Source organism: Acanthopagrus latus, chromosome 16 (genome assembly GCF_904848185.1).
Source record: "Acanthopagrus latus isolate v.2019 chromosome 16, fAcaLat1.1, whole genome shotgun sequence".
Classification (NCBI taxonomy): domain Eukaryota; kingdom Metazoa; phylum Chordata; class Actinopteri; order Spariformes; family Sparidae; genus Acanthopagrus; species Acanthopagrus latus.
The window spans coordinates 8913663-8926525 of record NC_051054.1 but is presented as its reverse complement, the minus strand read 5'-3'; the positions used below and the strand labels follow the sequence as shown (position 1 = coordinate 8926525).

General features: G+C 46.3%; 1 protein-coding gene across 1 annotated transcript; it reads left to right on the top strand.

Annotated features, from left to right (window-relative positions):
• Window positions 1-2002: 2002 nt before the first annotated feature.
• bmp4 (bone morphogenetic protein 4) lies at window positions 2003-12092 on the top strand. Its single transcript, XM_037072627.1, has 4 exons — window positions 2003-2298; window positions 6453-6575; window positions 7169-7533; window positions 9663-12092. The coding sequence occupies exons 3-4, from the start codon at window positions 7176-7178 to the stop codon at window positions 10514-10516; spliced, it is 1212 nt and encodes a 403-aa protein (XP_036928522.1). The 5' UTR covers window positions 2003-2298; window positions 6453-6575; window positions 7169-7175; the 3' UTR covers window positions 10517-12092.
• The last annotated feature ends 771 nt before the right edge of the window (window positions 12093-12863 follow it).

The following is a 12863-nucleotide window of genomic DNA, read 5'->3' as shown; positions in this document are numbered from 1 at the left end:
TAAATAGCCTCAGCAAGCAGTTCCAGTACTTCCTGATAATGGGAAACTTATGTAATATTATTTAAAAACTGCATAAACATCTTAGTATATAAGTTTAGTATCAAGTACCAGTGAGCAGGAGCCCTCAGCTGTATTCAATATGAAACTGTTGCACCAATAATCCTCGAAATTAGGCTGACAGAAAGGAATGTTTCATCTGAGTTCAATGCACTGGTGCAACATCAGGTCATCAGCGTGATTAGCCCCATTCATTCTGAACTTGAAAGTGAAAACATGAAATACGGACCCCACAAGAAAGGCTCCGAGTTTGACCAGAAATAAATTGCGCATGACAAGGTCACCATCAAAGAGGCGAGACGCGGATGGTTTCAGTCATGGTGTTAAAATGAGACAATCACAGCTGGAGATCCGGCATCGAGAGTCACGCAGGAGGTATGCACTGGAAGGTGGGGAATATTAAGAGGTCTGAATCACAAACAGCATCCCCGAATGCCGGGCACGCAGGGAGACAGCGCTGCACAGATACACACACACACACACACACACACACACACACACACACACACACACCGCAGTTATGATTCACGTGCCAGGCAGTCGAGACCTGCATGGAAAAGGGTCAGGGTGACTGAGGAGATCCATAATGTTGATCAAAATAAATCCTCTGATTTAAAGGGGCAACAAGTGGGTATTTTGCAACAGCACAACACAAAGACAGTTTATTTCAGAGCTCACCACAGCAATCCAAAGCAGATTTAAATCATGCAAGATTCCCCGTTGCCAGTTTAATACCATGTTTCAGCTGTGAAAAATCAATAATACATTCAACTCACTGGCTGTAGCTGTCACTTACGTTCTTAGTGAGCTCTCACGGGGGTCATAAAACGTCTCTGTACTGACATATGCAGCATATCAGACCCATCTCAATGGCTTCAGTCGGTATTCGTACTGAAGTGTACCCCACATTGCACCTAAAGACAACAAATTACATGCTTACTTATTGTTGCATGTGTTATTATTTTGAAGGAAAGTCACCTGGTTACATTTCTAATGAAAGCGCACTGATTCCCTGTGGGGGTCCTCTGAGGAGGGTCCCCTCTGTAAACTTTGCTTTACACCCCGATGAGCATCAGAACCTGTGTCCATTACCCTGCACATCCACATACACACTGAATTAATTGAACCCAAAACAACAAAGATCTTTTTTTCTGCGTCCAAGAGGAAAAAAAAACAGTGAGTGAAAGTATTGAGATCAGGTAATACGATCATGTGAAGCTGAGCTGAGGGAAGCTGTTGACTTGTAAAGGGCAGAGAGCACTTCACTTTTCTCCCTTTACACCAGTGACAGTGTGTGAGCAGCTTTCAGGGGCCTCATTAACACTCATAATTGGCTCTGTAGAGGCCAAATGTCTGAATATCTCTCATCTGTCCTGCAAAATGTGACTTTACTTCTATAATATACTTGAGGATTGACTGGGCAGGTGCCAGTCTGGTAGCTCATTTGCCTCTTACATTGTATTAGTCTTATTTACTTTCTAAATGGCCAATTTCAAATTCTCTTCAGACCCATTGTTTACACCTGCAGGCACATGGGTCTTTTAATTTAGAGTACCACGACTCCGACCCCGCACCGACCGCTTGTTGATGTCTGGATCCCGGCATTTAAATGCAAATTCAAACAAAAAAAAAAGAAAAAAGAAAAGAAAAGAAAAGAAAAAAAAAGCACCGAGCATGTGACCCCGTCGCCTGTTATTCTCAGTCAAATGACCGAGTTTCACGTAATGAAAATACTGCGCCGCAATGAGCTGTCTTTTATTTAAAGCGGAGGAGGAGTGAATGGGGGGTTATCCAAGGTGTTTGAGACAGATGAGGGAGGGTGGGGGTCAGAGAGGAGGAGGAGGGAGGGGGAGAAAGAGAGGGAGAGAGAGAGAGAGAGAGAGAGAGAGAGAGAGAGAGAGGGAGGAGGCAGGGAGGGCAAATTGGGCGGACACATAAAAACTGCAAGGGGCCATAGATGCTGGATCATTTGGAAAGTCTGGTCGTCCCCTGCGCACCGCCCGCCCTCACGAGCCGTACTGGAGACGGATAGGAAGCCCTGCTGCAGACCCCCGAGCGCCGGCCTTCGCTCCCACGTCTTGTCCGCTCCGAGGTGTCGCTGCAAAGGATTAATGAGCCAAGAAGGCACCCGACCTCTCCTTTGAGGCTCATTTCGGCGTTTTTCGGCTTTACGCCTGGACTGCCTTACACCTTCCCCGATCATATTCACTTCATTCGAGGATACCTGTACCTCTACTGATGGTAAGCGCTCCTCTACTTTGCACATTTACGCACCAACAGAGGGTTCAGCAGGGCAGCTTTTTATCATAAACTGGACCCGGCGGATAGAACAAGGAGGGATCTCGTTGACAGTTGTGGGTCTTTTGGTGTTCTGTGTGCGTTTTTGTTTTTTATTTATTTATTTATTTTTTTAGCAAACTTCACTGAGAGTTTGGAGAGCATTCCCAGCATAAATGTAGATGGAAACGTGTCTACGAAGTTAGCGAGATACAGAAACGGAGATGAAGCGAAATAAATGCGTGTTTGGAGACGAAATAGCGCACTGGCGGAGCTCGTAGTAGGTTAAAAGCCTTTGTGTGTGTGTGAGTGTGTGTGTGTGTGCCGGAGAGTTGAGCGGTGACAAGCCAACATACTGAAGTGAGGTCATTTCCAAACAGAGCGTCCAGTTTCTCAACACGTCTCTTCCTCCAGCACAATTAAAATATTTACATTTTTTCCGATTCGTAACTCGTAAGTTTGGCTCGGATCTTCGCGCGATCAAACACCTGTGTCTGCTTCGTGTCATCCCTGTATGCGTAATGTGAGAGATGGAGATGACACAGCTCCAGAAACGGAAGGGAGGAAAAAAAAACACTGTTTATTTCTTGAGCGCATTTTTTTTTATGTATAAATCTGCGTCTTTACGCACGTTTTCGATATAAATACCGAGCAAAACACGGCAAAAAACCGGCACATTTTCTGTCCTGAAAAAAAAAAAGAAACACAAAACATTACAGCCCCGATACCAGATGTTGATTCCGGGTTTGTAATAGTGGGAGGACATTGCAGCACAAGGACTCACATGTTTTCACTTGTTTTTTTCTTTTTGTGTGTGTGTGTGTGTGTGTAACAACACCTGTTAAACAACAAATGGTCATAAAGCGGAACTGTGACATTCAATACAGTAAAGCTGCAGCACACGGAGAGAAGGAGCTCTGCGGCCTGCAGGCGCATGGCGTCTTTTGGCACCACGCTCCTTTACTTTTCAGCTCAAGTTTCTCTGTCATCATGCAGGGGAAGCTGAGTGCGGAATCCGTTTGATATTTACATTATACATATGTATTTATGTTCTTAATCACGTGTGCCAGGCAAAGAGAGGCTAATTTTTATTTGGCTGTTTTTTTGTTTTGTTTTGTTTAGGAAACTGCTGGCCCAGGTGTTGGCTTTTTATAGATGCCACATTTGTATTGTTTAACACTCTTCGGCCCTCAGATTTCATATCAGCAAAAACATCTCATGAAAAAAACGACCATGCAACTCATCAACCATATGTCTGAGATTTTTTTTTTGTTGCCTTCACAGCTAACAAAACCATTAACCTGCTCTCAGTGATCTCACTGACTGTGAATGTTCTCACTGTTGAAGTGCTGCTGGGAGCAAATAAAAAAAAACAAAAACATTTTAAAAAATCCTCAAACCTACATTATTGGACAACAAGAGGCTCCCACTGGCTCAGGTCCCTGCTTTACTTCTGTCAACGCTGATGAGAGCATGCTGTGAAGCCTCAGCTGTTATTTTGAACTCCTTTAAGTTTTGGTTCTGACCCCCTTTGTTATCAGGAGGGCAAACAAACCATTCAGATACTACTTTTTAAAGGGACATTTCTATTTTTGCTTTGCCATTATTTGAAGAATCATTTATACTCTGCTTCATCATGAACTCTCAACCATAATAAGCACCAACTGGTTTACTTTAAACCTGTGGGTGAACTGATTACTGGCACCCTAAAATTATAAAATTGGGCCAGAGATCTGGCTGTTTGTGGTAACCTGTTGCCCTCCTCCCTCCCTCTCTCTCTCTCTCTCTCTCTCTCTCTCTCTCTCTCTCTCTCGCCTTCCCTCCCACCATCACTGTCAAATTCCTCAGGAAACACATCTGAAGAGCCATGTGCATAGTCTGATCACATTATCTCTGGTCAGGGAAAGAGAGAGAGAGAGAGAAAGAGAGGCCAAGGGGGATCGAGCAAAGCCAAGGGCAGTTGACTGCTCCGGCCTAATTGCACCCTGGTCTGCATTTGTTGTTGCAAAATGTGTCTCTGTCTGTCGCTCAGTTCAGAAGTATTCCGAGAGCAGAGCCGCTTTAAAGACGTTGCAATCAGGGAATTCTGTTTTTGCCCTCTCTGTTTGACCAGGAGGAGCAAATATGCTGATAAATGTGGTGGAAAATCTCTGAAAGAACCAGCAGAGTTTGGCATAACTGGAAATGTTTTCCTTTTTTTTTTTTTCTTTCTTTCTTCTTTTTTTTTTTTCATCGCCGCGGGTGAAAACAGGCCAGCGCAGTGAACGTGATGACTTTTTCCAAGAGTTGAAAGTTCCTCCCCTGTCTGTCTTACATCTTCTTTCATCATCGTCGCACCACTTTGAGTGTCTGTCTGTTTTAGCCCGCAGCTTTGTCAGTGGCTGGTTACAGTTACAAGATGTTCTGTATGGTCAGTGTTTTTGAGTGCTATGAATCCCTGTAATCATGGGAGAGGCCCTCGCTGTACAATGAACGTTTGTTGTAAGAGATGTGCACACACACACACTCACTCTCCCGTACACACACACACACACGTTATCCCCCACCCCATGGGTAATAGAGCTGATCATGTTCTGAACCCTCCTCTCCCCTTGCCACAGTTCTCACGAACATGCGAGCGGTGGCACACACTTATGCACGCCCGTGCACGCACACGCGGTGCTCAGCTCGCGCACACGCGCACCGCACATCACCCCTTTTTCTTTGCACACACTGGATCTAGTGTCATGACCGAGAACTGGGGGGGTCAGTCGGAGGTCAAAGTCTAATGCTGTTAGGGGGAAAAAAAAGATCCTTGATTGCATGTACAGTGAGCCATGCAGGGGCCGAGGTACAGACCCAGACATGCTCACACACACACACACACACACACACGATGTTCCTGTTAATGTGCATCCTCACTGTGTAGTAATGCTTGGGTGCTCTCCAGTGGAACGGGTTCCAAATGATGACCGAAGGCCCACTTCGCTGCGTCTGCTCTGTGGTGCAGTTGTTGTGGTTGAAAAATCCAGTAATTTTATTAGCGTGATTCAACGTTATTTAGCACATTTAAAATGACGTGTAAAAGAATTGAATCATTAGAGCCCTAATGCTGCGCTTGTTAAACCTACCAGAAGGAGAAAAAGAAACACTGTAAAAGCTTGTTTTTAAAGAGCTATTTGCAAGGTTTTTTTTGTAGGAGAAGCCATTAATTAAAGCTCCTGTAGGTCGAAAGCTGTTTTTTCTAGTCTCATTCCCAACTTGTCAAACATTGATTGGCGGGCGACCCGACCTCTAATCCCAAAGCGCCGGGCTAGGGAAACCTGAAGCGTCACTATCTTACTAACAGGAGTCTTAAATTCATCTTCTGGAGCAAACTGCAAGATAACATCAGTGATAATCTGGGCGTATAAATATTGAGCACCAAATACGCCCAAACACGCACCGGTGCTGGTTGCACGGCTCTTCTGCCGCTGACAGTGATGTCAAAGAGCAGAAGGCCTGTCATCAGCGTCACCGCAACCTGTGAGATCCCTCAAGTGGGGAAGCGTTACCAAGAGAAGAGCCCCTTTCGAGAGGCATGTATTGAGTTCCTTGTGTGTGCGGAGGGGAGGTGAGGGGGGTAAAGGTTGACCGAGTTCACTTGGAGACGGTTTCTGTAAGCAAACAGCCCCCGTCTTGTTTTGGATATAGATTTTTTTTACCACTCCTGATCAAAGAGGCGTTATCAGCTCTCCGGCTTGTGTGTGGACACGAGAGAGGAGACTTTCCGACTTTTTTCCTTTTTCCAGTTGACGTCAGCAACTTACCATCAGCCGCCGAGGCAGCTGCTTTTGACGCGGGTTTTCTTAATCAATTCCCAGAGACAATGTAATAAAGTGACGAGGTGTCTTTGCCGCCCAAGGCTCCGGGGGATCCGCTCGTCTGTGTTGTGGCGCATACCTCCTTACATTCCAGTTACAGTAAATAGCTAGCTTAGCCCATGAGCCAAAATGATAAGCCTTTAAAGATACACTGGTTCTCTCTCTCTTACCCACACACACACACACACACACGCTGACATGCGCTCCTCTAAGTAAATAACACGTAACAGCCTCCGGATTGAGTGTATAATCATGTTTTTTGTCTGTATCTTTCAGGAACAGGGTCACTCCAACGTTCTCCTGCAGCCGCCCAGCACCACCTAACATTTCCTGGAAGAACGTGTCCATTGACTGCTCCCAACAAACATGGACTGTTTTCCCATGCTTTATTTTCTGTCGGTAAGTGAGAGGACCATACCATTTCAATTTGTGGCATGTGACACATTTTTCCCCTTTCCTCCCCGTCCAGCTCCCGATGGGGTTGTTGGGCAAGAGCTTGTGTGAGAGGAGAGCTTTTTCAATCTAATGTGTGGCACGTAGTCTTTGGTTTGCCCCGTGGCTCGTCAAGGGGAGACTGCGAGGGACCGCGGCTCCTTATCGAGTTAAGAATTTGCTCTGACCCCAGGGCCGCCTCTTTTATTTGTCTAATCATAGTGGAGGTGGGAGGAGACGGGACGGGAGGGGGGCGGACGAGGAATGGCCCTCAGATTCCATTCAAAAAAAGTTGTGTTCTTGAACCAGCTGTTTACCTTTGGAGGATGTCGCCAAAGATAAACTGCAACTGTGGTCTATCTGATTGAGGACTGCTTTACTGTAAACAAGGCAGCCCAGACTGTATAACCAATTAGAGTCTGCCTTTCAGAGGGAGCAGTTAAAGAAGAGAGTGAGGACATGTTTGTTAAAGGAGAGGCCTTTGCTGTCCCTTCGTTGTGTTCCCCTCTTGTGTTGTTCCTCTGCTAATCTTTTATCTCCCTGTGCCATCTCCCCCTCAGAGACATCATGATTCCTGGTAATCGAATGCTGATGGTCATTTTAATATGCCAAGTCCTGCTGGGAGAGAGCAACCATGCTAGTCTGATACCTGAAGAAGGGAAAAAGAAAGTACCAGGCCTGCAGGGTCGTTCGGCCGCTCAGAGCCATGAACTGCTGCGGGACTTCGAGGCCACGCTGCTGCACATGTTCGGCCTCAAGAGGCGGCCGCGGCCCAGCCGCTCGGCCACGGTGCCTCGCTACCTGCTGGACCTCTACCGGCTACAGTCCGGGGAGGCTGAGGAGGCCGGCGCGCATGACATCGCTTTTGAGTACCCAGAGAGGTCAGCCAGCCGGGCCAACACAGTGAGGGGCTTCCACCACGAAGGTAAGGGGAAAAACTAACGAAGGAAAATCTTGTTCTCAGCCGGGAGGAGCGATGATAAATGGATGAATGTCAGCGCAGAAACATTACACCATACTCACGGTCATTGTTGCCAGGCATTCCAATAATTCTGGTAGTAATATATTTCATTAGCATGGGCGAGGACTGCAAAGGCTTCAGGGCAAAAAAAAAAAAAAGAAACATTTCCTACATCCCTTGAAACATGATTGTAAGGCAGTTCCACCCATCTCACCATAACCAAGGAATCTAAGGATGTGGTCACCAAACTCCGTCTACGGAGGGGCAAAAAGAAAAAAAATTCTGCTAGACAAGCTCTCAAGAGCCTCATTTGACAAAAGTCTGCATGTTTGGTTAGCAGCTGAAGGAAAAGCATACCTTCATATTACTGACTTACACTTCTCACCCCACCCAGCAGAACGCGGCTTAAAAAAGCTCCAGTCTTGGCCTGGGATTGGAGTGTGCTCCTCTCTCATGTCTCCAGTTTATATGGAGGGCTCTTTTAGCAGGACCTTCCTCAACATGCAATTATCTTTAATGCTACTCTGCAGGCTTCTAAATAAAGCCCCTACTGCCAACAATGTGGGTGCTGAGAGCAGACGCTGCAGCTCTCTGAAGAGATGGAAAAACAGTCTCAGAAGCTGGTGCGATAGAAGGAGTGGAACGTTAGACGGGTTCCTGGTCTCTCGCCGTGACGTGGGTCTGGTTAGCTTTTTGCGACAAACGCAGAGGTTTCAATTAGCCTCGGGAGAAACTCCAGGGCGAGGGATCTGTCGAATGTAAACTGAGGTCGGAAAGCGAGACTGAAACATGTCGGGGTGAATGCTTGAAAGTCTTTGGCACAGGGATGATTTACCAGACTCGGGGAAAGCGAGGGAGCGATCTCGTAGTGCGGTGAACTGAGGAAACCGGGGAGCTTTAGGGCTACAGAACATGTCTGCCCTGAGGGGGAGGAGTGGGGAAGGAGGGATGAGTCAGCCTTAATGGGGCTCGTCAAACACACTGCTCGCGGCGGCGCACGGGAACACGCACTTGCACGGCAGCGTACCGAGGACCTTCTCTCGGTGTGATGCAATGTGTGTGTGTGTGTGTGTGTGTGTGCGCACGCTCTCCTCTCTTTCGCTAAACTATGTTAATAATACGATATGAGGCCTTTCGAGTGGGAGTGCTCGCTTTCATGGAGGCACCCATTGTGCAACAGCGTGAATCATCCGACTGATCCGTCCAAAATACGGCGAGGTATTACAGCCCGCAGCAGACGCACGGCTTTCAGGACGGGCGAGACGTTTAACCTTTCGTCTTGAATTCAGGGAGAAAGATTGGGTTTTTATTGGTTTGCGTAACAGGTGACTCCCTGATTTTTTGGATTTTTTTTTTTAAAGGGGCTACAAAGCCGATGTTTCTGAGTAAGCTTTGGTTGAGGGGATCTGAAAACGCAGTGTTCCCTGGAAAGACCTCCCTTCCTTCCCCGCTGGCCCCCAGATAAATGAGATTCTACTGTATCATCTGACTCCTTAATGATTATTCACGATGAAAATGATAAACGTCTTAAGTGAACAAACTGCGGAGCTAATCAGAAACACAGCAGGTTTTAATAATGAGAACCACCTGGGCGAGATTAGGGCCTGGGTGTGAAATAACAGGGGTGGATTGAGCAGGAAAATAGTAGACACAACATTCCTTTCCCCAACAATGGTGATCTTGCCAGAAATCTGCAGACTGAGCGTGGAACAGGGAGCCTCCACTGTGTTTATACTGTAGCTGTGGTACGTTAATCACCACCCTCCTTGTAATGCATGTTTCAGCAAAGTGCTCAGAGAAAGGCATTGAGAGAAGGGCTGGATAATCCTTATGGATAGATAAGGAAGTGTGGACGATGTATATTTATATTACTGGATACCCCAGAGGCCTTGAGGAGTGTGTACGCACATAAGTTTGTGTCAGTTAAGATATGTTGGAGGGAGGAAATGTGAGGTGAGCGTCTCATAGTTTTGGAGATACCGTATTTTCACGAGAGACTTCAACATCCGAAGCTATGTGCGCTTTCTACTAAAAGCTCTGAACATTGAGGACTTGCAGTGAATAAAACGTCCCATATTTCTCTTCATTTTCAGAGCACATGGAGAGCGTGAGTGAGGGAGATGATGGAGAAACCATGCCCCTCCGCTTCCTGTTCAACCTCACCAGCATTCCAGAGGACGAGCTGCTCTCTTCCGCCGAGCTGAGGCTCTACCGCCATCAGATAGACGAGGCCATCGGCGACACCCTCTCACACGACCAGGGGCTTCACCGGATAAACGTGTACGAGGTGCTGAAGCCACCGCGCAAGGGGCAGCTGATCACGCAGCTCTTGGACACGCGGCTCGTGCGCCACAATGCGTCGCGCTGGGAGAGCTTTGACGTGAGCCCCGCCGTGCTGCGCTGGACTCGCGAGGGCCTCCCGAATTACGGGCTGGCCGTGGAGGTCCTGCACCTCAACCAGACGCCGAGCCACCAGGGCCGACACGTCCGCGTCAGCCGCTCGCTACACCGTGAGCCCGGCGAGGACTGGGAGCAGCTACGCCCCCTCCTGGTAACCTTTGGCCACGACGGGAAGGGTCACCCGCTGACCCGCCGGACCAAGCGCAGCCCCAAGCAGCGGGGCCGTAAACGCAACCGCAACTGCCGGCGCCACGCACTGTATGTGGACTTCAGCGACGTAGGCTGGAATGACTGGATAGTGGCGCCCCCTGGTTACCAGGCCTATTACTGCCATGGGGAATGCCCCTTCCCTCTGGCGGACCATCTGAACTCCACCAATCATGCCATTGTTCAGACACTGGTGAACTCTGTGAACAACAACATTCCCAAGGCCTGCTGCGTGCCAACAGAGCTCAGCGCCATCTCCATGCTCTACCTAGACGAACATGACAAGGTGGTCCTAAAAAACTACCAAGAAATGGTAGTGGAGGGCTGCGGCTGCCGCTAACACACAGACTCTTCTAGAACTCGGACTTGAAAAAAAAAGCAACATGGACGCTAAAGAAAATCAGAAGGTCGTTAACTCCCAAAAAATGTTCACTTGGACCCTTATTTATAACTTTTATGTTGAGGTGTATGTTTGTCTCACTTTTTTTTTTTTGTTTCTTTGACAATATGATCATATATTTTGACAAAATATATATATTTATATCTACATATTAAAAATAAATTGAGTCCTTATTTTAAACATAAAAAGCTGTACAACTTTTCATAATGTACATTAGATTGTATAAGGTTTTTTTTATTGAGAAAATAGTAAAAACAATCTAAAAAGTAAAGTTTATTTACTGGTAATATTTATTGCTTTCATATGATATACAATTTTTGGAGAAAAAAAATAAAAACATGAATTGCCTCTGATGACAACCTGGAGCGGACCACGAGACGCGCCCCGGCCTCAATTTACCACAACACACTCAGTGGAAATAATCAGAAATGTGCATTGGCTTTAATTCACTTCTTTTGACATCCTGACGAGCCCCTTACGACAAAAACTTACCTTCTTGTAAAATATCTGTAACAACTATCTCATATGAGAGGGTTGTAAGAATACAAGTGGAACGGTAATTATTTATTAGTTTTAACATGAATAGGAGTTAAATTCTACCCTGAAGTTAAATGTGGTCAAATCACTTTTATTTTTAGGAAAAAGAAAGTTAAAAGCAGAGAGATCTTTCTGATGCTCTGACTTCTCCCAAATAAAACGGTTTGGTTCATTATCTGGCATCTCACCAGCTCTGAATGTTTCACACTTCATCAAAGAAAGACAAACAAGGGGGAATTCTCCTCTCGCTGTTCTACATTTTTTTCGCATTTTTTTTTTTTTTAATCCTGTTTTTCGACGACAGAAGCTGTTACAGGAGTGGTATGCCATTTCAAAGCTAGCAGGCCTTTGGGGTTTAGAGGGCCGTATTGTTCTCAAATTTCACTTTTATGTCAATTAGGCTAACATGTGGTGGTTGGACACTCGCTAATCCAATTGCAGCCGGGGCGGCTTGTTGAGCCTGACTGTGGGAGAGTGATTCTATTATTCCTGACGTCCCCACATTGGGGGCATGATTGTGGCCGATGCGTCCTGCCCTGATACAAGGCGGCTGAGTCCTCAGAAGAATCAAAGGTTAGACGCTCTGTCTCCTGCCTTTGTCTTCAGCGGCTCATGCCGGCAGAGCAAAGACGCCTGTCTCCAACCTGTGCCCCATCACACAATAGGCTTCTACATCACTTATTTACAAGCCGACGGCTGGCCCAAATTATATGATAATGTTTAGAGAGAGCGACTCCTTTGAACTGCCAGGGGACGTCGACTGGGCTTTGTTTCGCTGGAGGGTGCCCCGTTCGTCTTCATGTCTGATGTACAGGGTGCAGATATCACTATAACCAGCATTTAAGGGATTTTATAGAAAAACACTTTAAAGGTGCATGATGCAGTTTTGGGGAAGGAATTTTAATCAGAGGAGAAAGAAAGAAAGAAAAACTAATAAACACTGATTTTAAAGGACAACACACCATCATACTGTTTTACTTTGCTTTTTAGTTGGCGGACCCTGCCACCTTCCTAGCTTCAAGCAGTGTTCAGGAGACCATATTTTCTTCTGAGAACACCTTGCTTATGGAAATTGTTTGTATTGTTACCACGTTAATATTGCAAATGTTAGAATTCTGGGTTTGAATTTCTACTCCAAAACTACATAATGCCCCTTTAATGTCTAATTTCTACATGTAAAGAGTGCAAATTCAAGTCCACACAACTATATTTTTAAATTTAGAAAAAAATAAATCTCAAATGGTATGTTGTGATAAATAAAGAAGCTTCAGCAGTAGGTGGTTTATTTTAATGACACGTCAGGTTTTCTCCTGGATCTTGTGCAGCACCTCCCCCCCCCAGGCCCCCTGATGGCTGCTGGGCTCCTCTTTGATGCCCGCATATCAGCTTAAAAAAAAAAAAAAAAGAGGCAGACTGCTAAAGGACGACAAGACAGAGAAGAATTTCATTTTGAAGTGGCAGAAGGCAGAGGAGCGGGTGGGAGGTACATGTACGTGTGTGTGTTCGGGAAGAGGAAGAAGAAGAAGAAGGGTGGGTGGGTGATGTGGGGGGTGGGGGGGAGTCCTCTCGGCAGCCTGACAGTGCAATTACAAAATTTCAACTAATCCCCCCCCCAAAGTGAGATAACATCAGCCAGTTATGATAATTGTCTTGCCTGTTCATTATCCCACTACCCTGACACAAAGACAGGATGCATGTTTATTAAAAGGCCCAGAGAGAGACGTTTATTTAAGCTCAGCACACCCAGTCA

What these genes read in the sequence shown, in the direction of transcription:
- bmp4 (XM_037072627.1), top strand. Translation starts at nt 7,176, where the DNA reads ATGATTCCTGGTAATCGAATGCTGATGGTCATTTTAATATGCCAAGTC. An exon ending in GAGGGGCTTCCACCACGAAG is followed by an intron (nt 7,534 to 9,662) that starts GTAAGGGGAAAA and finishes CTTCATTTTCAG; the next exon opens with AGCACATGGAGAGCGTGAGT.